The sequence below is a fragment of the Neopsephotus bourkii genome, unplaced genomic scaffold (assembly GCF_033783945.1).
Source record: "Neopsephotus bourkii isolate Nb327-2 ecotype Australia unplaced genomic scaffold, CSIRO-AGI_Nbou_v1 NB_1780, whole genome shotgun sequence".
Classification (NCBI taxonomy): Eukaryota; Metazoa; Chordata; class Aves; order Psittaciformes; family Psittacidae; genus Neopsephotus; species Neopsephotus bourkii.
The window spans coordinates 960079-985382 of record NW_026902254.1 but is presented as its reverse complement, the minus strand read 5'-3'; the positions used below and the strand labels follow the sequence as shown (position 1 = coordinate 985382).

General features: G+C 39.2%; 1 protein-coding gene across 8 annotated transcripts in view; it reads right to left on the bottom strand.

Annotated features, from left to right (window-relative positions):
* Window positions 1-25304, bottom strand: part of EVC2 (EvC ciliary complex subunit 2) — a 74445-nt gene that overhangs the window by 34858 nt on the left and 14283 nt on the right. For 6 of the 8 annotated variants that reach the window (XR_009729479.1, XM_061379765.1, XM_061379766.1 and 3 more), the window contains 7 exons: window positions 24480-24666; window positions 21683-21792; window positions 20578-20640; window positions 14830-14964; window positions 13214-13365; window positions 2575-2899; window positions 312-551 (listed from right to left, as the gene is read on the bottom strand). Coding sequence is in view for 7 of the 8 variants with exons in the window: in XM_061379765.1 (XP_061235749.1) it covers window positions 312-551; window positions 2575-2899; window positions 13214-13365; window positions 14830-14964; window positions 20578-20640; window positions 21683-21792; window positions 24480-24666 (1212 nt within the window). In the remaining variant the exon portion in view is untranslated. The remainder of the gene's footprint in view (window positions 1-311; window positions 552-2574; window positions 2900-13213; window positions 13366-14829; window positions 14965-20577; window positions 20641-21682; window positions 21793-24479; window positions 24667-25304) is intronic. The other 2 variants (XM_061379771.1, XM_061379772.1) reach the window with 2 other exon arrangements.

Genomic DNA, 25304 nt, shown 5'->3' with positions numbered 1-25304 from the left:
TCTGACAGTGGCCCACATGCTTAGGAAGTATTACCCATCAAAGCAGAAGTCAGCACCAAGCACATACTGTTGTGGCAAACATGTATAACTCACTGGTTTAGAAAAAAGTTGTTCACATGCATCAATGTGCAGTTATGTAGATTTCTAGATGTGTATAATAATTGCATTATACTTTTTAACATTCTTCCTAAAAAAATTAGCTATAAAAGTGAAAAATTCACCATGAAATATATTTTCTGAAACACTTCTCAAAAATTACTGTGGGTTTGTATTCTGTCATTAGGTTAGGAATGGAATTATCATCCTATTACCTGTATTTTAGAGTAACCTTCCACTAACGTTTTAGCTGCTTCCAACTTCAGTTCTCCCTTGAAAGTAGCATTTGTTATCTGCGTAAAAAAGATATTATGGAGTTCCTTTCTCTGGCAAACAGCCAGATCTCTATAAGCCTTTGCAAAATATTCCTCCTGCTTTACCAGAAGGAGCCTCTTCACATGGTCCTGCTCCAGTGTGTGAAGTCTATCCAGAAGACTTTTGTATTCTACAGAAGGCTGCAGAGAGAAATAAATGATCCAAAGTGACTTTCAGTATTCAACATAAATTATTAGTGCTACCAGCTAATACATATTTTACTCATACCCTGATTACCATAACTTCAGGCTTAAATGAAGGCTAATGCTAATTATTATAAATGAAGGCTATATTAAAAAATGGTTTTCATCTGTTTGGAATGACAGAGGTTGTACAGCTGGAGACATCAAATAATTAATCAAAAAGGCAGGGAATATACACTCTGTGTTTTGGCTGAGAGGGGAGGAGGTTATTGCTCCAGCTGTTTTTCACTGCTATCTCTTGGATGATAATACACCCACTGCCATGACTGCTGGGCCAAGCCTAGTGCTCTGTATGTCCTTTTGGACAGTGTTCCCTGGCAAGTACAAACCCAGGTCCTTTCACAGACAGCAAAGTGAACAGCAAGACAACAGTATAAGATAAATACATCAGGAAAAGTATTGGACTGGCCTCAATTCTTGAATTCCTAACATTCAGGATTTGCAATATAAAACACTGGAACTAAATTGGGACTGAACCAATACCAATGTATTTTGTGCAAAACAAAAGCCACTTTGCTGAGAAAGTATTTACTGTGAGTTTCCATAGTCAGTCCCTTCTCTGCAAAGACTTTACCAGGTAGTGTTCAAAGGATTTATCAGGAAGTGTTAAAAGCCAGGCTGGATGGAGTTTTAAGCAACCTGGTCTAGCAGAAGTTGTCCCTGCCCATGGCACAGGGTCTGGAACTTGATAATTAAGGTCCCTTCCAACTGAAACCATTCTAGGATTCTATAATCTTAGCAAGGTGTTAGACATCTAATCTAAGTTCCTTCTATAATCAACAGAAGGAAAAGGACTTCTGCAGAATCCAATTTACCTCATCCTTAAAAAGATGTACATGACTATCCTTTCCTTGCTGTCTCCTTTGACTTTTCTATGTTCATATCCTACTTGAAAGCTCCCTAGAGTCAGAAGTTAAAATTCACGTGGAAATGTCAAAGAAATTCAATTGGGTCACTAGCCTTGCTCCATCAACCTTGCCCACGCAGCAGCCCAATAAAGCAAAGCACTTCCTGAGAGCTTCAACATACTCAGCAAAAATCTTCTTTTGTCAAAACTTCCATCATGAATTGTCATAGAGGTCTTAACAATTATAGATACGATACGCAAATAAAAAAGGCTGTTTAAAAGAAACTAAATCAAAACAGAAGGACAAAAATTTAAGTACTGCCTGCGAACACAGCACACAGAAGTAAGCAATATACTGATCTAAGGGATTATATTCATATACTCATGTATTTGTACAGCTCTATTTCCACATGGTGACTACCTACAACCGTGGGTAATGACACCCCTTCAGAGAGGAATCTCTGAGCGCAAGTTACACATAAAAGCCCTAAGCTTTTACTTAAAGAGAGACTCTAATCTTGCAAAGAATCATAATCTGCTGTAAATTATTTATCTCACTGTTATCCAGAGGCCATTTCCAAGAGAAGTCCACTTCTTGCTCTGCCTAAAATACAAATGGTTTTGCTTGTCTTCAGCTTGAAGGAAATCAGCCTTTGGTTGCACTTACAGTCTCATTTTCTTCAAAATAAGTATATAAATATTGGAGGCTTTTTACCTAGATTGTAAGGTTTATGATGCAGAGAGTTCTGCTCTGAATACTGTATACAGTGTCTGGCTGGAGTTCTTAGGAACCGTTGCAGTAAAATACAGTAAATAAAAGTACACCACTTTGCAAGGGTTCAAGTGACTACAAAAAGATCATGGTAATTACAATCTTTTGTTTTCAGGTGTCACAGATGCTCTTGAGATACATTCGTTTTCTGGTTAAGTAAAAAAGAGTTTCTCAGTAACAACTACCCTAATTACGGCATCCGAATGTTTGAACACATTTAAATTGCACTGTTTTCCTCTTTATTCTTAGAACAGGACAACTCAGCCACTCTAGTCTGAAAGAGAAACCATCTACATAAAACTGTGCATCCTGAAAAACATTTGATTTTATACCAGGTTCACCTTTTCATTCATTTTCTTCATTAATTCCTCAGCCTCTTCATTTACAGCTCTCGCTTTTTGGCATTGAGCCTCCATTTTCTTTCTGGTTTCTAGATTACACTCAGCTGTTAAAGCCACCATCTTCCTTTCATATTCCTCTTGAATCTCCTTCTCCATTGCAAGAAACTGCTTTTTGAAAATTGAACTCATCTTCTTCTCCACGTGAGGAAAGAGGCTGTGACTTAAGACCATGTTCTTCATCATCATAGCAATCACTTCTTTACATATCTGCGTTCGATATGCCTCCAGATCGGCATCTGCCCGTGTCAGGCTGGCAACCTCCAAGCTGTAGAAAGGTAATTAGAACTGTTTGAAATTGCAGATTATAGGAGATTTCTTTCAGAAAACAAGCATATCTAGATTCGTTCAATACTGGGTAATCAAATGACAGTCAGAGAAGTGTAGGAAAATCAATCACAGCATATGAGCTTACTAATCATGATGGTAACAATTCATTAAAAAGCACAGTGAGCCAACTTCTACTACAGCAACTTTAAGGAAATATGTCCATTCCTGCATTTATGTTTTCTTTAAATTCAAAACATTCCCTCAGCGAAAAGCAAACAAAAACCTCCCAGAAAGAAACCAAATCAAACCAAACAAACTTAAAACCACCACACCCCTGCTGGGAAGTAGAGGAAGTAAGTATCTGAATAGACTACAGATTTCACTGACTATGTAAAAAAGTTCTAAACTCACTGACCCATCTACACTGATGCAGCAATGTTTCATGTTCTGCACTGGTGTATTCCCTTGTCTGCTGGGAAGAGGAGTGTTTTGATTATGTGCTGATACAAATAAATTAAAATAGCTGATCTCTTTCTCTCATTAACACTGAGTTCTAGAAGAGATTAAATCCAGACAGAAATACAAGGTTTTTTATAAAATGCAATAAATGGCATGTTCCATATTAATACGTTCTCATTTATCTTTAATTAAATTGCAATCATAATTATTCTTATTTCATATACAATGTAACTACTGTGAATTTTATAGCTGTGCCTATTCTGCACTCAGTTCAGCACTGGAAAACTAGGTGGATTTTACCCTGGCATCTCAATTTACATGAACACACAGCACTATATGCTTCTGTGTGGATTAAGTATACAGGAATAAATCTATATCCTACAAAGTACACTTTTAAGAGCTTAAATCCATTCTTTTTCAGTTAAGCTAAATTATTGGTTTGTTCTGTTACATAGTCAAATCTTAGAATAACTTTAAACTCCATAGCAAAGATATTGGCAAGATTTGCAAGGTAGCAGAATGATACTACATTCAGAATGGATTATCTTGAAGCATGCAAACCTATAAACACCTCACCTTTTAGTCAAACTCTCCTTATGAAGCAAATAAAGTTTAAGTAAATCAGTGATATATTATCATCACTGCCTCTCAGTCAAGCACAAGAGATCTATTGTCTCCATTTAGAAATCAATAGGATATAATTAACTTGGTTTTTTTTACACTGACTCAAATACCTGAAGTATCTAGGAGACATTAGTTTTTTCTGTTGCAGCCTCTCAAAACCCCTGAAATGCACTGGCAAAGGCCGCACTTGTCTTGGTGATCTGCTGCAGGGCTGTCTGGTTGCAGCTGCAAATCCTTCCCCATTTCCCCTGGCTCTTCATCCCATACAGATGCAGGAATCACTGCTGCATGAGGCCAGATCCCTGCATTTGAAATATTGTGTGCCTGAAGCATTCTTTGCAGTAATTTGAAGATCTTCTGAGAGTTATTATTTTCCATAATATCCCAAGACAACAAAACACTCCAGCTGCTCCGTGCACCTGCAGGTACACAGACTTCTTGGGTGGCCTTCAACTATATTCATGGCCAAGTCTTCCGGAGCATTGATCTCTTCTTGGGGAGAGTTCCTCTTGCTCCAAGACAGGTGATGATGGCAGGATCAAGGGAACAGGATGCTGAAACAGCACCACAACCACTTCAAATGGGCGGTGCAGATGTGTATTTTCTTTTAAGTCTTTTTGTTTACAGAAGTTCTAGGACTTTTGCTGGCATAGCCAATTAGTACTAAGCTGTTTACTTGTTACAACAACAAAAAAGTGTTTCAGTTCCGTGCAAATGCACTTAAATAAAAAAAGGGATCTGGAAAACGGAGCTTGATGCTGTAAGATTCCTCTAACAACTGTCAGGCAGTGGTAGCAGGCTCCCTTTCATAGATTCACTAATTCATTATTAGCCTGTAAAAACCAAGCCTCTGGGTTTTTCTATTTAAATTTCTGCTTCAAGTCGAGTAGCTCTGATTTAATTGAAGCGTGTCTTTTGTGAGAAACATCTCATCTTGGTTTTCAAGCATCCCCTAATAGAGAACTAAATAACACTTTAATTAATTGTTCCACTTGGTAATTCCTTTAAGACCTAAAAATGGTCACCTTATCCTCAGCTTGAATTTGAATAGTTCCAACTTCCAGCTTTCTTTGTTTGTTAGAATAACAAGCTCCTTAGTCATTATTTTTCTGTTCCTCATGTGTGCATTGATTGATGGTGGTCACAGCAACTACAAACCTTTTCCTACTGAGGTGTGAAAGGCTGAATTCCTCATCTTTCTCCAGTCTCTAGTTCCATCATATTGATACATAGCTTGTAACACAACATTTATTTCTTATCACACACGCAGGATTTTTTTCAGCATGCTTTGAAAAGAGATTAAGCAATTCCTCACCCACCGCCTTGTTACTTTTCCAGTCTTCTTCAGTAGTGATGCCAAGAATGAAAGCCAAAACCAAACACCATCACATTTCCTGTAGTTATCTTTACCTCAGGCTTCCCACAGCATCCTCCTATTTCCTGCAAGTCATTACAGGCTAGACCTGATTTCATTTTGAACAAGATCGCCATGCTCTTTCTCACCCACAGAGAGAAATATGGTACCAAATTAACTCCACTCCCCAAGATCATGATGCCAAATACAGAAGGAGCAATAGGTGTCAGTGAGTGATGAGGCTGTTAAGATCTGAGGTGTATTCACTCCGCAAATCCCACGCTCAGCACATCTGTGAAGAAGGCAATGAAGCAGAAGCAGCATGTGAACTGTTCCACCAATCCAAGGGTAGTAGCAGGGAGAAAAAGTAATTACAGCTCTCCCAGGTCACATCCTGGAAGACAGCAGACAGACCATTACCTTTTCTCAGCTGAAGAAAGGTTGTGTCTGTAAAAATTATAAATCTACCTTCCACATGATGTGCTCTGCTTCTGTTCTGCCTTCTCCACACAGCAGCCAGTGGAGTGAGACAAGCTCATCACATCCTCCAGGAACCTTGCTTCAAGTTTTTTCTCCAAATGAGAGGTTGAGAGGAGCCTTAACAAGCTGCATCAATACAGTCTTGGAGCACCAACAGTCAGTACAAACAGCAACCCTGAACATATAATAAACCAAATGCTTTCAGACATAAGTTCACCAGAAGAACAATGCTTGCAATCATCCAGATTAAATGTGCAATGTTTTGTGACACCTGGGGAAAAAAATCCTAACCTGACACTTTGCCTCCTCAAACGAAAGCAGACCTAATAAGTTGCTTTAGATGCTTTGCACTCTGCTTGTTACAGCACTTCATGTTTAAAAGGTCTTGAATCTCTCCCTGAGCAAATTCAGCACAATAGAAATATAAAAGTCAATGAAGTAAAGGCAGCAGATGGCAACCTATTGATAAAAAAGATGAAAGCTTCTGTTGGGCAAAACATACAGAGAAAGGCTGAGGACAGTACAGAAGGTATGTGGTACAAAAGTATGGGGAGAGGAAAGGTAAACAGACATAGAAAATGAAACTGCAAATGGCAACTGTAAAGATATTTCACTCACTTGAAGAGGAAGAGGATTTACAGATCTGTCAGAGACGATCTGGGAGGGGAGAATCCCAGATGCCAAAAACAGAAGCAGAGAGAATGCCTGAGCATCTGATGTCCTTCACAGACCTAATAAAAGAATACAGGAAAGCAGCTAAGGTCAGGAAAGAAACAGCTATAGCTGATTAAAAAAATAAAATACACCACAAAAAAGGAAACCTCTTATAATGACAAAATAATTGTGTCTTTAAGTTCTATTATTCAAATTAGAGGCTTGCAGAGAGAATTTTTGAATAGGAAAATTAATAGCTCCTGAATTTAACAGTCCTAAAATGAATGAGGCTTTCAGACACAGAGACACAAACAAACTCAGAGTTCACAAAGATAATAAACTACTGTGAAACAACTCTGTGAAGTCTAAAGAGGAGAGAAACATCAAGCAAACTCCCCTTCGGTGACATTTCCTCAACAAAACAGAAAAACTTGTCTTTCAAAACACTTAGCTCTCATCTTCAAATGGTAGCCAATTAGTAGCATACATACTACAACAGCATCCAGAGGAGACTGGAGCCCTGTGGTAGCAGTTTCTGCCAAAGCATCCCTTCATGATACACAACACTTCCAAAAAGCATGTAGCTTAGGGTCATTTGTGGATGGCTTCTCTCCTGGATGCCCCACTGCAGCAGTGACTCAGAGCACCCTGGCACAGCAGCTGCACCAACTCCTGCTGCAGAGAGGAAGGCAGCCAGGGAAGGACAGACAAACACACAACCACCCGCAGTCAGTGGCACCCACTGCTATCACCTGAGCCAGAGTAGCACATCTCCTGCACCCATGGGCACAGTGGCAATGGGACAGCTGCAATGAGGAAAGAAGTGTTATGGTCCATGTTGCCTTGTCATACTTCATAAAAGTGAAGCTGTTGAGATAGGCAGGGAGTTACAATAAGCAATGAAAGCCAACTGAAGTACAATGAGCATCAAAGGTCTTCAGCTGCAGGTGTGGTTTATTTCCTAAATCATCCATTTACTGAGGGATTAGTAATACAGTATCAGTAACTTAGGCTGTGTTTTGGTTTTTATGTTTGGTTGGTTTTTTTTCCCATTTTTTGGGGTTGTTTTGATGTTGTTGTTGCTTTAGTTTTTTTGATTATTTTTGGTTTTGGTTGGGTTTGGTTTAAAGTGCCATGACAATGTGGACTCTGTGTGCAGTGCTGTGGTTTCCTCCCTTCAGTCTCTCCCTCCTTTTTTCTCTTCTCCACTTTCCATACTCTCCCACTGGGTCCAGTGACAATAGAGACTGGAAACACTTCAGGGCAGGGATTTACAGAGGTTGCATCACAACCAGACACAAACATTTGCAGGAGACAAACCGTGCTAAAGCAGAAATAGAGATAATGGCATGAAGTCTGAACAGCCACCAACTGCCCAAGCCTAGTTCTTCAGCCTCCCTGAGCTGGAGCACAGCGCGTTGTTTTTCCCTGGTCTCTGCCCTGCCATGCTGGGTGCATGACCCTGTGTTAGAAGAGGTCTGAAGATGCTCTGTGCTACACCAGTAGCTGCACCAGCCTGCAGCCAGCTCTCAACTGAGGGAGTTCATCCATCTGTCCTGTGACCCTTACACAGCTAAGCATAAACTCAGCGTAACTCCAACATGAGCCTACAGATACTACAAGAAATCTTGTCAGTAAATAAAATTGCTAAGAAAGGTAAATGACAATTCTCTAAGGATGCTTTGAAAGAATGAGTCACAGGTTAATTTAAGCCTTCCAGAAAAACTCAGAATGCTGACAAAACCAGAAATAAAATTTTTATCATATACAGCCAAAAAGGAGGAAACAAAAACCGGAAAAAAATTGACCTAAGAGACCAGTAACTCTTCAGAAAAAATATGATTCACAAAAACCTGCCAGAAGTCTAAGCACTTGATTTGGCAGCAGTTTCACATCAAATTTGTTAAACTCTCCACAGCAACATAAAGAGAGTAAAAGTACCTCAATTCCTAAACTAATCTGTTTAAAAAACATTTGAAAAATCCTGTATTTAAGAGACTGAGAATCTCTGCTTTGCTTGCAGAAAGCTTGAAACCTGATAAGTCAGAGATCTTCAGCAAACCAATTTAAAAAACCACAGGTAGATACAACAGAGCTGTTGCCACAGAGCTCAGAAAATACTATTTCACTGAACAAATGGTATGAAAAAAGAGGTAAACATACTCCAGTCCTACCTCCAGTGAAGTCGTAACACATTTTACCATTGTTTTTAAAAGCACCAACTTCAGCCTGGATAATAACAAAAGCATAAATAAATATTATGGCTATAGACATCATGCATTAATGCCTGAAGAGCTTCCATCTTTGCTGTGATCTACTGAGATCCTTCTGATCTGTTCAGACAGCGTGAGTACTCAGATCACAGAACCAGGAGGACCTATCAATCTTCTTTCAAACTGATATGGAGTAAAACATCAATAACAGCGCTACTCTCAAAAGCAGACTGTTTTCTGAATGAGATAAATTGTTCTGGGTGGACAGAAGAAATGACCCATATAATTCTGAACACTACTTCTTCGCTTTGCCAACATCAAAGAAACACGCTATTTTTTCTGGATGAAAAATAGTTATGTATTCATTAATTTCAAAGGACTTGTTTTCTTCAGTTCCCCTATTATGAACTCCTATTACCTATTAAGCATTTGAGCTTCTATGATAGGAAAAGAATACAGTTTATGCACTTGCCTCTTATAATTCTTATAAGAACATTCATAATACAGGCCTACAAATGTTGAGTTTATTCTATGTGTATTCACTGCATCCTACTGCCGTATCCATGTGATTACCATATTTCTGCATTGCACACATTGCATGAAAGCAGAGAAATGAATATACCCTCCCTTCAAAAATTCTAGAATTTTGATTGCACTTTTTAGAAGTTATGATATACAGAAATTTATCACCTCAACTGTTTTCTTGTACTAACAATGTAACTATTTCTCACCATTTTCTATGTAGGATCAGCCAAGTCTAGCTGCTATAACAATGTGATCTTTTATTCATACTTCTGATCTGAATTCAGGGTTAAAAAAACCCCCAACACATTTGCTCTTAGAAAATTAAATTGAGATGTAGAGGAAGAAATTTACATTTAGAAGTAAAAAGTGACCTTCTAATACGGTAGTAAATTGTTTTTGACTTTTCTGTCAAGGCTCTCTGGAGACAGTTTGATCCTGTTCTCTAGTACACTGGCCTCAATGTCCTCTACTATAAATCAGCTGTGATGCATACATATTACTCAGTGATTTCCTAATATAATTGGCAGTATGTACTGTGTATCAGCAAGCAATTTCAAGTTCAGCTAGAGCTTTGACAAACTCAAGGAAGCACAGCTGTATAAAAAATGAAGACTAAAAAACTGTAATGGAAAGTTGTTTAAAGAAATTAAGTTGCATTTAACATCTATCTTCTGAGACTACGAACATGATCAGACTTCATCACATTGGACACAAACCCCAATTGCTCATCTCTCTTCATATTCTGTTCTAAACATATAGAAAAAAGGGACACACGACATTTTGGAACATCATCTAGGGCGTATGTCAAAATTCAAATCATATAGCTTCTCCTCATTAGGATTCATTGCCAATGAAGAACATTCAGGAACATACGCATTATGGAACCTACTGAGAATAAAAGCCAAGCTATTTTGCTGCATAATGTACATCGAAGATATGACTTATTATGACTAAACTCACAAAATGAGTAACTAAGAAGATTCCTTATGAAATATTAAAAGTATGTTTTGTTCTTTAGCCAATCCTCCTGACATTGCAAACTGTCTACACTACAAAGATGTCCCTCTCCATAAATATTGAACACATGCTCCTAATGTATTTGCTAAACAATTTGGCACTGTCACTTTGTAAAAGACATTAACTATTAACATAGCTTTATGTCTTAAAGAGGACAAAAACATCCTGTGGCTCATACTTTTCTGAGTAATTTTCTCATTTGCGTCTGGACCAAAGAACAAAGCACCAGAATGATCCCAAACATGTTTACTATCTCAGTGCAATTTAAAAAGGATATATTATATTATGTTTGCAAGCTTGTAAGTATGCCATGTACAGAAAATGACACACAGCTGCACAAATACATGCAGAAGGAATTACCAAACTAGTGTACAAGCAAGATGTTGGTTGAAAATGCCGAAGTATTCAAAGCTCTCTAACAAAAGCCCCTATACTATTGCCTCCTCAAATAGTAAGAACCACGGTTATGATGCTAGAATTTATGTTGGTATACTTATAAAAATAATGCTCAAAGTAAAAGCCTGGTTCTCATCCTCAGTATAACTACCACCCTTTTGAGACAATACAATCCTCATTCCTCAGCTCCTTACAGAAAACCCAACTATTCTATTGGGTGAAATTAAATGTAACAAAACAAAATGCAACATTATTGAAAAACTGACTGTGCCCACAATTAGTAAAATTACAACATTTAACTGAAGCACAGAATCCATTCAAATTTACTGCAATTATCCATTAATAAATTACAATGCACCATCTTTCTTATGTTTTACAAATCACTATCTCTAAAGCAGGTAATTCATTTGAAAGAAGAATCATCCTATTCTGGTTTCAGACTAGATTGCTCATAAATGCTCCTAAGGCAGTGGTACAGTATTTTATCTTTGTCTTTTGAATCAACTAAAAAACAGAATAATGTAAAACAGTTTATGAAGTACAAAACTAAAATGAAACCTTTAAGGAATACAGACCAGTACTGCTTTGTCCTAACTCGCAGAATGAATAAGAAACCAACATTACAATATGAGGAAGTGTCCTAAGGTAAATATCAAAGTGTTAACAATGAGAGATAAAAAAGGGATGTATTACAGCTGCTGAAGACAGCAGAAACAATACTGCATGTATCTACAAGCATTAAAGTAATGCTGTGCCGCCTTTTTGACCAACCAGCCCACAAGAATGGGATGCATCTCACCCACCTCCAGACCCCTACAGCTGAGCTAATCAGCGCAGGCACCAGGCTTTAGGGTCAGTGGGCACAGTAGCCATATGAGCAATTTTGGAAGTCTACTTTGGGATGAGAATAATCATATTGTGGAAGTGCCCTTTTTCACCTCCAAATAAAAAGGGGAACTCACAGCAAGAAGTTCACATTGCAGAGATCCTCACTCAGTCAAACTGCACCACCAGTAAGAGAGGAAACAGGTTTGTAGTAACTGAAAACACATATTCAATAAGCACAAACAAAAAGAGGGAAAGAATTGAAAAAAATAGGGTAACCACATCTGTGTTTCACCTAGTAGTAAATGAATCAGAAGGTCCATTTTAAAACTACAAGAAATGCAGAGAATTGGGATAATCTAAATAGGGATTGGGAAGCACCCGTTGCTAACAGTTAGAGACGGATTTGAGCTCTTTACAGTAATGTCGTTCACCCTTTCAATCACCTCTCATAGCAGGAATGACTGTAACTCTGGATACCTTTGTGACCATCTACTAGACACATCCTGCAAAAGGGAAAAGATAACTCTGAAGATGAAGGAGGTTAGTGACTGCTAATGGGCTTCTACTTTATTCACTGCAATGCTCTATCTACTTAGAGGTAGAGAAAACAGAAACCACAGGGAAAGAGGCAGAAGACATTTGTGCTAACTGCATAAGAATATTAAAAATATTTAGCCTCTGGATACATACTCAAATTAACAAATGAATCCTGGTTTATGGTTTGGAAATAATCCAGTTATGAAAATAATCCAAGCCAAAGGTTTGCAAGAATATTTACCTTTGTAAACCATATCTGAAAAGTCCAGCTTTTTTGACTTTTCTTTCCCCTTGAACTAGCTAGACATTTGCTGTCCTGAAAATAAATTAATACTAAAGTGACTTTAAAAAATCTTTAAACCTCTTCTTCATAGTCACATAATGATTTTCAGGATAAATCTTCTCAAAGCCTGAGCTGCTATATAGTTACAAAAGCAAAGACCAATATGGAATTTACAGAGATAAGTATCCCAATTATGAAATAATGATAATGCTGTTACTCTTCAAGAAAGATTACTTCTATGGTTCCTGTAACCTTTCCTTTTCAGCTTCTACAGAATTTATAGTTGCATAATACTGCCTGTAACCTGTCTTGGCAGGAGCTAATGGTGAGACTGAACAAACAATCTTCTCTCTCCTCACATCGGACCTTTTAATCAAATTCAGCTGACGAACAGATGACCTTTAACAGCGGCACGTTTCTGTCAAACAGCCCTGACTGGCCTTTCAACAACATCAGGAGAGTTTCTCTGCTCTACCCAGTAACCACTCCAACTGCATCTATGTGGTTTCTTTCTATCTATGAACTGTCATTCCTTAGACTCTGATCCAAGTGTTGCCAGAATATGCTGCTAAACAGCTATGCTGGCACCCAGCAGGGGCTCTCTTTCTCAGGACAAAAGCCAGCCTTTTGAAAGCAGAATGTGTTCAACAACAGCAGAATGCACCCTTCCAACATTTTCTTGTACATAGAAAAGTTTCCCTTAGTGAACCACAAAGACGCAAACCTAGATGTTAATTTGGACTGGAAAACTTGCGTGCCTAGGGCATAGATGGAGTTGTGACCTCTACAGTGGAAGCAGTATGAAATATGATTTTCAATTCCCACAGATGGCTATTTAATACCCTAAGGTTTTTATGCATAAAAAATTGAAGGGCAGATAGTCAAAACACATTCAAAGGTTTGGTTGATAATAAATGTGATGTAAAAGCAGTAAATTCTTACTCTTCTAAAGCCTGAAGCATGTTTCCAGGTTCTTCAAAGGATAGAATATCAATGATTTGGTCATTCATAATTATATCTTCACTAAAGAGATCACCTGAATTAAACTGAGAATGCTCCAGTTTGTGATTCTGGATGAGTTCATGCTGCATCCCCTAAAAAATAAAGATTAACAATTTACACTGCATATCTGATCTAATTTTATTGCAGTTAACTCTGGGTGAGAAGGTTCCTACTTATTAAACTGTACAGCTGTAGAGGGTATAGAGAGATACATAATTCAGATACATATCTGAAATCAATATACTACTTTGTTTCAAGCTGAATTTTTTGTATATAACTGACCTGGAGTACGAATGAAGACATGAACGGAGAAGACAGAAGAGTGGACATTGACTTCAGTAGGCTTGTGAAAGCCTTCTAGGAGGTTATCTTCTACTATAAACTTTCTAGGCCAATTGTTTTAAACTTATACAAATTATATATGGCAAGATTACAGCATCATGAGGTAAACTATGGTAAATTAATCCTATGAATGATGGAAGAGACTCAAGTTTGTGGTTTGGAGACTCCCCTGAGACTGAAAGCTAATAAAATTACCATACAAAACCCCACTATAAATATTTGATTCTAGGACCAAACTGACCCCTTTTCATTATTTCATTATCAAAGCTTTTTCTGTAAAAAGAAACAAGGCATGACCTTTTCATTAAAGGAATATTTTTTTTCAGACCTGAAAGTTGTTCAGGGAGTAATTTTCAATCACAGAAAATAAGGCTGGAATTGATTTATCAGTTCCTCTGGTCAGTCCAGGGGGATGGGAGATCCAGCATGGTCCATGCACAGAAGGGACTCAGACATCTGAGTACATGTCTCTTAGATGTCTGCTCTAATCACTGTGGTATTCTGACTGACGGCTCTAGCTCCCTCCCATTGAAGTTGATGCACTTTACATAAATACATAAACAATTAATAGAAGCATAGGCTGGAACTTGGATCAACTTGATGAATATTTACCAGACTTTTATTTTCTCTCTCTGTCTCAGTATGTACTGAAATACCTTCTCCAACATGGCACAGCTTGGATAAAGAGCACTGAAAACGCTCCATCCCCAAACCCAACTGTTTTTTTGTTCAATCACTCCATGAAATTAAAGCACATCCAAAGAACCTAAATTCAAATCCCTATTCCTGATAGTCAGAAATACAATTTGGAACAAGTCTCCTGTGCTCAAGGTTAAGTGGTCTGCTCCCTCGGCAAATGCTTATAACTTACAGACACCTGCTTCTCGCTTTGAGGGATGAAGAAGAGAGGACAAAGAGAGGAATATGAAAGGAAACTAATAGACAAAGGCTAATCACCCTCCAGTCTGAAGCTAACATCCAGGTACTGACAGCAGTTCTTTTGATCAGATTATCATTCTTACACTCCCTCTAAATCTGATTGTGCTAAACATTAGAGGTTGTAGAGACTGTATTACCTGCACATGCAATCTATCACTTGGTGGCTTTCTATTTATCTTCAAAAAGTTTTTAGACTATCTGTATTAGTTGGCAAATTATACCATGAGATATGATGAATGAAAAGTTTAAACAGAGTTAGGGACAGTATGACTTACCTGTTTTTTACTGCGGAAACTCCATTTTAATATTTGGGTTCGGTAAATGATGAGAAAGACAGCACATGTCAGTACGAGTGAAATAAAAAAAGCAATGAAGAACCCTGAAGCATGGATGGCATAGCTGTACAAAATCTGAAATTAAAAGACCACAGTATTAAAATTACATTTCTAATATATATAAAGATCAGTCTCAAAGATTATAGCTGTAAGCGAAGTAGCAAATTATTTTTAAATGGCTTCATGCAACTTCAGGGTTTCTCAGCATTAAGTTAGAATTGCTATATTTCCATTAATATTTTCAAACAAGTGTCTATTATCCGAGGTTTTCAAGACAGCACGGTTTGTTACATTCACCTAGTCCAAATTCTTGTGTAACTTCAAGCAACAGAACTCCCACGGGTTGAATTTAGGTGCTATGACTTTTGGGTGTCCTGTACTTAACAGTTGGTTTTCCACTGCTGACAAACTCTCCTAAGTCTCGTTGAAACTGACAGCATTTGATGTTGCTCAGAGGCTCTGAAAATTTGTTCTGATGTTCCCTACCTTTATTTATTGGATATATCTCGATTTAATAAAACTGAGTAACTACCTTAGGGAAAAAGCACCAGTATGAGTTCAGAATAAATATATAACTGACAGCTGACAAAACCATTCAGTGTGTGTACACCCTTGCAGTTTCTGCATGAGCTGGAGTCGAAAAAGAACAGCAGGAGCACTGGAACAGCAAGCCAGCTAACACTTTGCAGACCTTTCCTTTCAGTTCTTAACTTAATCTTTAAATTGAATTGCATTAAAAATTAATTTTTACTTCACGCTCCATGTAGCAAGAGTTAATTCAGTGTTTGTTTAGTTCTTTGAGATCTCTGAATGAAAAACAAAGCACAGCTATTAGTACAATATTTCACCATAAACTAATCACTCTGCTGGGGTTAGAAAGTGTAAATAATTAACATGCTTCTTGCAGGCTGGGTTTGGTCATCTCTTGGAACAGAAACCTGAAAGCAGAAACCATGCAGTTAACAGTAATTCTGCATAGGAAGCAACAGTCAAATGTGGTTCACAATTTGAAAAGGATTTATTTCAATTTAACACTAGAATTTTATGCTTCTACTGCCTAGTTTTTCTCTGGTTTTGTACACTGAAAATCTGTCATATCTAACTGAAAGGAATTGCCTCATGTCAGACTCTGTTGTTGCACAGGTTCACTCCTCAGAGCTGCTGGAGATGCTCAGCACTCACTGATTTCAAAATAATTTCAGTTGTGGAGACCTCATAGCAGCCTTCAAGTATCTGAAGGGGGCCTATAGGGATGCTGGGGAGGGACTCTTCATTAGGGACTGTAGTGATAGAACAAGGGGTAACGGGTTCAAACTTGAACAGGTGAAGTTTAGATTGGGTATAAGGAAGAAGTTCGTTCCTGTTAAGGTGGTGAGGCACTGGAATGGGTTGCTCAAGGAAGTACTGAATGCTCCATCCCTGACGGTGTTCAAGTCCAGGTTGGACAGAGCCTCAGGTGACATGGTTTAGTGTGAAGTGTCTCTGTCCATGGCAGGGCGCTTGGAACTAGATGATCTTAAGGTCCTTTCCAACCCTAACTATCCTATGATTCTATGAATTAGGCAGTGATGTCAGTATCAACGGAATCATCAAGGCATTAATACAGGATACTATTTGGCACTTGCACAGCTCCAAGACGATCCAAGATTAACTTCACAGAATTGTACATGTACAATCAACAATTGCTCTGACAGACAGGGGCACAACTGGCTTTTTTTTTTTTTTTTTTTTTTTGTTATTTTTAATGTACTTAGTCTAAAATAAGTAAACCCTTGAAGCACCTTGAGGTTCACTAAAATGTTCTGGGACAAAGTATTTATCTGACTAAGCCACCCCTGTGCTGAATTCCTTCTAATACATTTCAATTTCTTTAAGTTTTAAATGGAAACAAGAAAGAAAAGAAAATGAGGAGCAACACAATAATTTCCCAGTTCCATGTGTAACTACCAACATATTGTCTGAATGTTTTTTCTTGAGGTAGCTTTGGCCAATTGCTCCCATTAATCTCCTCTGTACCAGGGGTGGCAGAGAGTACCAGCTCTGTCCTCACCTCACTCTGCACTGCCCAGCAATTCCTTGCCATAAGCAAAATTAAAGCTGCATCACTTTGCATCAAAATATCTTCATTTTTTAATTCATTTTAAAGATGTTTCTGTAAATATTAAGTAATTCCCCTTCCTAATCCAGTGTTTAGCCCTTCACAGTTCAAAAAGGTTTAGCTCATAACCCTTGAACTGAGACAACATCTGTGGGGGACTTTGGTTCGGTTGATATGCTAGAGGGAAGGAATGCCGTCCAGAGGGACCTTGACACATTTGTGAGGTGGGCTGATGCCAACCTCAGGAAATTTAACCATGCCAAGTGCAAGGTCCTACACGTGGGTCAGAGCACTCCCAGGCACAGCTACAGGTTGGGCAAAGAAATTCAGAGCAGCCCTGCAGAGAAGGGCTTGGGGTGCTGGTCGATGAGAAAATGAACATGAGCCGGCTTCAGTGTGTGCTCGCAGCCCAGAAAGCCAACCGTATCCTGGGCTGCATCGAAAGGAGTGTGACCAGCAGGTTGAAGGAGGAGATCCTGCCCCTTTACTCTGCTCTTGTGAGACCTCACCTGGAGTATTGTGTGCAGTTCTGGTGTCCTCAACATAAAAAGGACATGGAATTGTTGGAACAAGTCCAGAGAAGGGCCATAGAGAATGATCAGGGGACTGAAGCACCTCCCATATGAAGATAGGCTGAGAAAGTTGGGGCTGTTCAGCCTGGAGAAGGCTGCGTGGAGACCTCATAGCAGCCTTCCAGTATCTGAAGGGGGGCTATAGGGATGCTGGGAAGGGACTCTTCATTAGGGACTGTAGTGATAAGACACGGGGTAATGAGTTAAAACTTAAACAGGGTAAGTTTAGATTGGATATAAGGAGGAAATTCTTTCCTGTTAGCATGGTGAGGCACTGGAATAGGTTGTCGAGGGAGGTTGTGAATGCTCTATCCCTGGCAGTGCTCAAGACCAGGTTGGATGAGGCCTTGGGATGGTTTAGTGTCAGGTGTCCCTGCCCATAGCAGGTGGAACTTGATGATCTTAAGGCCCTTTCCCACCCTAACTATTCTATGATTCTATGACTTGGAAAAACCGCAATTCTGAAGACCATCTGCTGTCCCCACCTTCTCCAGTCACAATAGGTGGCCAAGAGGGAATCACAAAAGTGTTCTTTAGCTATGCCATACAAAGGCTCTGCCTGCGGTCCAACCACTTTCGATAAAGATGCTGTACATAATACTTAGGAAGAAAAAATGCTGCTTTGGAACTACTTCATTTTGCCTGAATTCATACTCATTTATCTTACCTCCAAGCACTCTGTCAAGTTTAGGGATCTCTCCAGGTTTCTGGGGAAAGCAAGAACCTTGTGAGGCTACGAATTCAGCAAAGCTGAAATGGAGTTTGTTAGCTTTTGATAGAGAAAAAGCGCTGACTAGAGAATAACCTGTACTTTCTAAGTAAAGTAAAAGTCAAGGCCTACTGCAGCAGTCAGTCTGCACCAGGGCAGGCAGCTCTGTCAAAAGTTAAGCTCCAATGGAGAAAAATGGAAAGAAAATCACCTGTGCTTTTACATTTAAAGAAAATGGGTTCTGGAAAGAAAGTCAATGTCACTGGGGGGCTGTACCTGCCAGCAGGACACAGTAGGCACCTAATGATATCTAAAAGCATCACTGTGGATGTTGTGGGCAGTGCTAGAAGAGCCCCTGCCCAAGCCATGGCACAGGACCAGTGTTGGCACTGCAGGTCAACCTTCAAACCACTGACACACCAGTAAGCCTCAAACCCCATATTCGGAGCTTAAGCCATTCCCAAACTGGGAAGAGGCATTACTGGCCCATGTTTCTTTTACAAACTGCTGCACTTCTGCTAATTTGAAGGATGCTGACAGAAGCAAGCCTGGTAAAAGTCAGATCAAAGTAATATTTGTGCCATGAAACAAGCTCAGATGGGAGAACTTTCTTTTGTCCTTTTCACTACAGCATCAAAACCACTCAGCTAAGGGCAGAGGCACTCAGTACTCACAGCCCCTGAAGCATTGTGGGAAGACATCTGGCATGGACACTCACATGAGCAACACTCATATTTTTTTCATAACCCACAAAATTACCTTGTCACAGGCAACCACGCACTTTCTTCCAGTGGCACAGAAAAGAAAATCCACAGGGTTTGTAAAACTTTAAAGAGCCACACAGTAGCCAAGTGTGCAAGCAAACCATGTGAAAGCTGACAGAACCAACTTAGCATGGCACTGCCATGTCTACACAATGAATTATTCTCTTTTCTGCCCCCAAAGTCAACATTTATTATTCACTTAGTCACAAGTATGTTGGCTTTACCACACTCATTAACACGTTTAAATAATGATTTTTAGTAAATAAAATCTGAGATTTAAAGTATTTATGACAGCTGAAGGTATGGATGAAATACAATACATCGTGCCTTTTTCAGCTAATCATAATTTCCTTGCACAAACTGATTTCATTCTGAAACGCCTTACGCTTGGCCACAGTCCAAAGGCAAACACTATGCGTGTGAAACACGAAGTGTTCTGTAATTTCTAAGCTTTATTTTAAAAAAAATAACAGCATTCTCCACACACCTTTACCACACATTTTAATTACAAAATCTGTTCATTTAGTAAGTCCAGATGCAGCTGAGCCAATTTTACCTAACTATGGAACAGTCCCCAAGAACCTGTTGAGGTCTAAGTATCAAATTCAAGTTGAAAACCCCCACACTATAAAGGTTGTAAGTATAGTAATAGCAGAAACCAACGTAGCTTATAGTCTTAGCTTAGACATCACCAGCAGCTGTAGATCAATTCACACTGAATTCTACAGAAAACTATTCACAAAGCTATTTTACTAACCCAGCCAACTACTGCATGGCTTACACCTTTAAGAATAAGAGTTTCCAAAAAATACCTTTATGGCAATTCCAAGCATAATTCTTAGCTATATAAATGTCCAACCCCTTTAAATCTTACTAGAACAGTAAGTTCTCTAGCCCATATATAGTTTTACTCTATATCATGTTTAATTCTGGCTTCCATTTTAACAGAGTGAGCACTTGACCTTCAATTATGAGAAAGCCAAGTCTGGACTTATTATACTGATACTTAAAATTATACTAATAGAAGCTCAGAGGGCAAGAGATTCCCAGCAATAGAGAATACTGGAACAAGAGTTCCCTGTGCCCAATCTCCAAATAGACTACTGATTTTAAAGGTAGAGAGAAACTCATGGGACAGGCCCATGGAAGGAATGAGCAGCCTAGTCCTCAAGACCTTGTCAGACATGCCCCATCCATACGAACTTTAGATTTCAAATGATGTAATCGTGCAAAAACTGTTCCAGGGTAAACCAAACAATTTTCTTCTGCCTCAACACAAATAATCACAGTGATCTTGCCAACCAAGTCACAGCTCCTTAAGAAAAGACCCCTTGCAATGCAGCCTGTCAAGGTAATAAGGGTAGGGGAAGAAAACCAAGCTTGGTGTACAGATTACTCATTACTCAAGCAATAATAGTGATGGATGCAGTGAGGAGCTCTTTAATAAAAATTATCTAGAAGAATAATGCTGTTCACTGCAGTCAATGTAATTTTAAAGGTTTATTTGGCCTTTTAGAAACCATAACACGAAATCATAGAATTTACCTTGGTCTTTTCTTCTTCAGTTATGGTGAACGATGCTGTCAGTGATACGAGATGTGTTGCATTCTGAGAGACAAAAATATTACATGCATGAAAACAAACATACAGCAAACAGCCCAGAGTACCTAGAAAACCCTCTGTTTAGAAGATAAGCTGCATTTCTCATTAAGCTTAAAGCTGAAATAAATCTGATAGGAAAATGCTGTGTAATTAGGAGTAACACTAACAGCCATGGAAGCAGCTACTCTGTGGGATACACTCCCCTGCTAATCACACAGAGGCATATTCCGGTGCTCACAGAATCACATGCCTATAAAGGCTGGTTGACTTAAAATGCACAGAACAGGAGCCACAGGCAGTGCATGTCTCTACTCTTACAACTCGCTGTCTTTTTGAAGTCTCGCTCTCCTCTATGCTAGTAACACTCTCATGCATGCTGAACATTTTTTCCTCTAAAGCAAAGGAGATACAACGGTTGAAATGAAAAGACATCTGCAGCTTCTAGTTACATGCAACAATGAAAACCACATTAAAAAAGTATCAAGCCATATTTTAAAATTGGAAAATTTTACTTTGGAAGAAAGCAAAGAGACAGGCTGACTCCAGTATCAGACCAGCTGTCTCAGAGCCTGGTGCAACTGAGTTCTCAAAAATCAGCAAGGACGAAGATTTTTCAGCTTCTCTGGAAAATCTGTTTCAGAGATTTACAACTCACACACTAAAAAAGTGCCCTCCTGACAAGCAAAGAGGTTTCTGTTTGCTTCAGCTTGTTTTTTAGTTAAAATAAATTCTTTTTCTGATAAAAAAATGATAAAACTTTCAATCTCTCACAGACTAAACTGGAGAAAAATACAAAAAGCAGGAAGAAAAGCTACAGGACAACACACAAGCATACTCCACCTATTTAAGGAGGTCTAGGACTTCCTAAGCTATAAAGGGTAACTCATGTATTTATAAATTTATGGTAAGCAATCAGGCAGCCTAAGAACTTAATTTCATTACATGCAGGCCTCATTGCTTAGGCAAACAAGCACCGCCTTGGAGATTCTTTTTAATTTATGTTTTTACAAAAACTGTGAAGAACAAAATACAATTGTAAAGGAAATACCTCTGATGAACTCTTGAAAGTTAGCTTTGCAGGCAGCACCAAGACCCTGCCATCCCACATTTCTTTTGCATCAAGCAGTGCAGAGTAGTTGACTGCAAAGTATTCTCCACCTGTTAAAAGAGGAAAAAAAAACAGCTGTGTAGATTAAGCAGGTAAGGTACACCTGTCAGGGCATTAGTGGCCTTTAAGTATTGTGTCTGCATTTTCTTAAACAGAACAGTAGCTACACTGACTTGAAATCAACCCAGTACAGTTGTACATCATTTTTCAAACAAGAATAGGAGTGAATCTCTGAAGAGTGGAGCACCCAGCTGAGCTCAGCTGCAGCTACAGATGTTTGCAAATTTGAAAAGCAAGTTCAATATGAATAAACCATCTGAGGAGCCTTCTGGGTGCCCCTTTAGACTTATGTTTCCTCAACAGCGAAAGTGCATCCTTAGGAACCCAGCTGCAGTAAGCCCACAACACTGAATTCAAGGGAATTCAGCAGAGGAGGCAGCCAGAGCCTAGCAGCATAGCTCAAGAGAGGAGAGATTTGGATAGATTTGCTTTGTTCCAGGAGAATTATTTGAAGATCCCTGGCAAAGGCTTGAAACAGTACTGGAGCTTTTTCCTTCTGAAACAGCAGATGCCCCGCATCCAGAGTAATGGCCACATGAGCCCATCTATATCCATATCTGTTGCCTCTAAGAACTCAAGAAAATCTGGCCCAGGATCTGGAAACTGAATTAAAAGATGTCTCAAGCTACTGAAAAGCATCATGTTTTGACTGATACTAAAACTCAACATTAGATATTTAGAACTACATTTTTTTTAATCAAATGGACAGCCCCATTGTAACCACTAACTGGTTGGTTCTTCCATTGAAATCAAAGAGAAATCTGACTGAGATTTCAGTTGAATTTTGATTCACAGTGCACTGGAGCACTAAAAAACTGTTTATGACTAACATGAAACATGACAGTACATAAGCCAGTGTAGGCACAGGCTTTCTGTCCAGCCTTACCAGCTACGTGTGGGCTGAGTCCAGGATACTCTAATGACCAAACCTTAAACTATGCAGAGATATGTTCTGCTGAATTTTCTTCCACTTCAGTATTCTTCATGATGATTTGTGTAGTGTATATGGGCTGGAAAACCTACCTTCAGTTCCAGATTCAGTAATTATAAGTAAATTAAATAACTGCTCCAACTCGGTTTACTAGATAAGCTCTGCAAGCCATTTTTCTACTCTTCCTCAAGGAACATTGTTTCTTAGGAACCTCTTTCAAAGAGTCAGCAATTCGTTGACATTAAAAAAACCCAACAGCCCTGTAAACAGTACCGCTACTCAAATTGCTGTTATTAGAAATGGAGTCTGGCTATCTGCAATCAGACACAACCCCAGGTCTACTTATTTCCCCTTCCTGTTTGGAAATCTCTCACCAGTGAAACAACACTAGATACTTCAACCAGGAGCAGGTATCAATGAATGTTTCTGAAGCTTCAGAAATATCATGACTCAGAAGCAAGCTACTAATTTTCTATGTGCTTGTGATGAAGAAATCGAGAGAGGTAAAATTTTATGAATGTGCAACGAACCAACTGCTACTGAAGGTACAGACTGACTCCAAGGGTGGAACTGGCTTCTCTATTACTTGTTTTGAATTTGTAAATTGCTAAGTTTGCAGACAACGAATCCTGAGAAGAGCTGCTATATTTCTAATCAATCATCTTGCCTGCTTCCATGGCTGTTTGCAAATCCAATGAATAGAATCATAAAATAGTTAGGAAATAGTTGGAAAGAACCTTAAGATCATCAAGTTCCAAACCCCCTACCATGGGCAGGGACACCTCGCACTAAACCATGTCACCCAAGGCTCTGTCCAACCTGGCCTTGAACACTGCCAGGGATGGAGCTTTCACAGTCTCCCTGGGCAACCCATTCCAGTGTCTCACCACCCTCACAGTAAAGAATTTCTTCCTTATATCCAATCTAAACTTCCCCTGTTTAAATTTTAACTCATTACCCCTTCTCCTATCACTACAGTCCCTAATGAAGAGTCCCTCCCTAGCATCTCTATAGGCCCCCTTAAGATACTGGAAGGCTGCTATGAGGTCTCCACGCAGCCTTCTCTTCTCCAGGCTGAACAGCCCCAACTTTCTCAGCCTATCTTCATATGGGAGGTGCTCCAGTCCCGTGATCATCCTCATGGCTCTCCTCTGGACTTGTTCCAACAATTCCATGTCCTTTTTCTGTTGAGGACACCAGAACTGCACACAGTACTCCAAGTGAGGTCTCACGAGAGCAGAATAAAGGGGCAGGATCACCTCCTTCAACCTACTGGTCACAATCCTTTTGATGCAGCCCAGGAAACGGTTGGCTTTCTGGGCTGCAAGTGCACGTTGCCGGCTCATGTTCATTTTCTCAATATCTCAGCAAGCCAATCTGCCATGCTTGGCTAAAGAAGGAAGCTTTGTCAGACATGATTACAATGGCTTGTACAGCAGCTTTTAAAAATATCCAAAATGATCAAATACTATCATGAAAGATTCTAATTAATTTTGATGGTAGCGACTTTTACAGAGTACAGGGGCTCAATTCTGTGCCTGGGAGATCAGAAGCAGTTCAAAGGTGGGAGTCAAATTATGAGCTAATAAAATTGCAAACTGCAGCACAAAACCTCTTCCAGAGTTTTTCATATATATTAAGTCATAATCAGAAAATTTACACCACCAAAAGTAAGTAACTACTGTGATTTGAACAGATGCTCTTCCACACGTGTAATCGGGGGTAGTTCCCTGTAGATTTTGTTACCTTGCAAGACTCCTTTGCTATAAATCTGTATGCCATCTGCGGTCTTATTCCCACTGGTTTTTTGAACATGAAGACCAGTGATATTGTCCAGGAGTGTAAGATCTGTAATGTTTGTTGAGAGCAGCGTGTTGGTGTTATTAATCAGAAGTGTAATGTGTGCGATTTGAGGGTCATGTTCAACATCCACCTGAAAACAGAAATATTAGTATTAATGGTGCAAAATGGCTGTATATGCATCTTAACATCAGAATCCATAGTCTTGATTACTAATAAAAGTTCAGTATATGTGTAAACTTATTTCCTGAAGGCATGCTGAGAGGCCTGCAAGTGCCACTCCACTCTCTTTGATCCCCGGCTCCTAAGAAGATTTTAATCTTTGGTATGTCAGGCTGTTGCTTGAAGTCTAAGGGACAGGAACCCACGAGCTAGAAATCCAGCTCATGCAGAACCAAAAGTGAAAACAAGACTTTGAATATCCCTGGGATACAACACAGAACTGTATCAGAACCTTAAAAGCAGAGCCTGGAAAATCTTTAAACTTGAACTTCTGTACCGTGAATATGTTTCTTTTGCAAGCTGCCCTTGCTGCAGATTCATTCCCTCTAAGCAGTTTTGGTCTGTATTTCCCTTTGCTCTTAGGAATCATAGTTTCTGAAGGGTGCTGCTGCCTTGATTTGCCCTTCCCAAGAGAGGGCTTGATGGAGCCACAGGTGGGCTTGGAAGTCCCATCTCTGCTTCCAGTTAGTGGTGAAGTTCAGAAGCTAATCACCAACCTCTAGCAACATGCATCCACATTATTTTATTTACTTATTCCATTAGGCCATT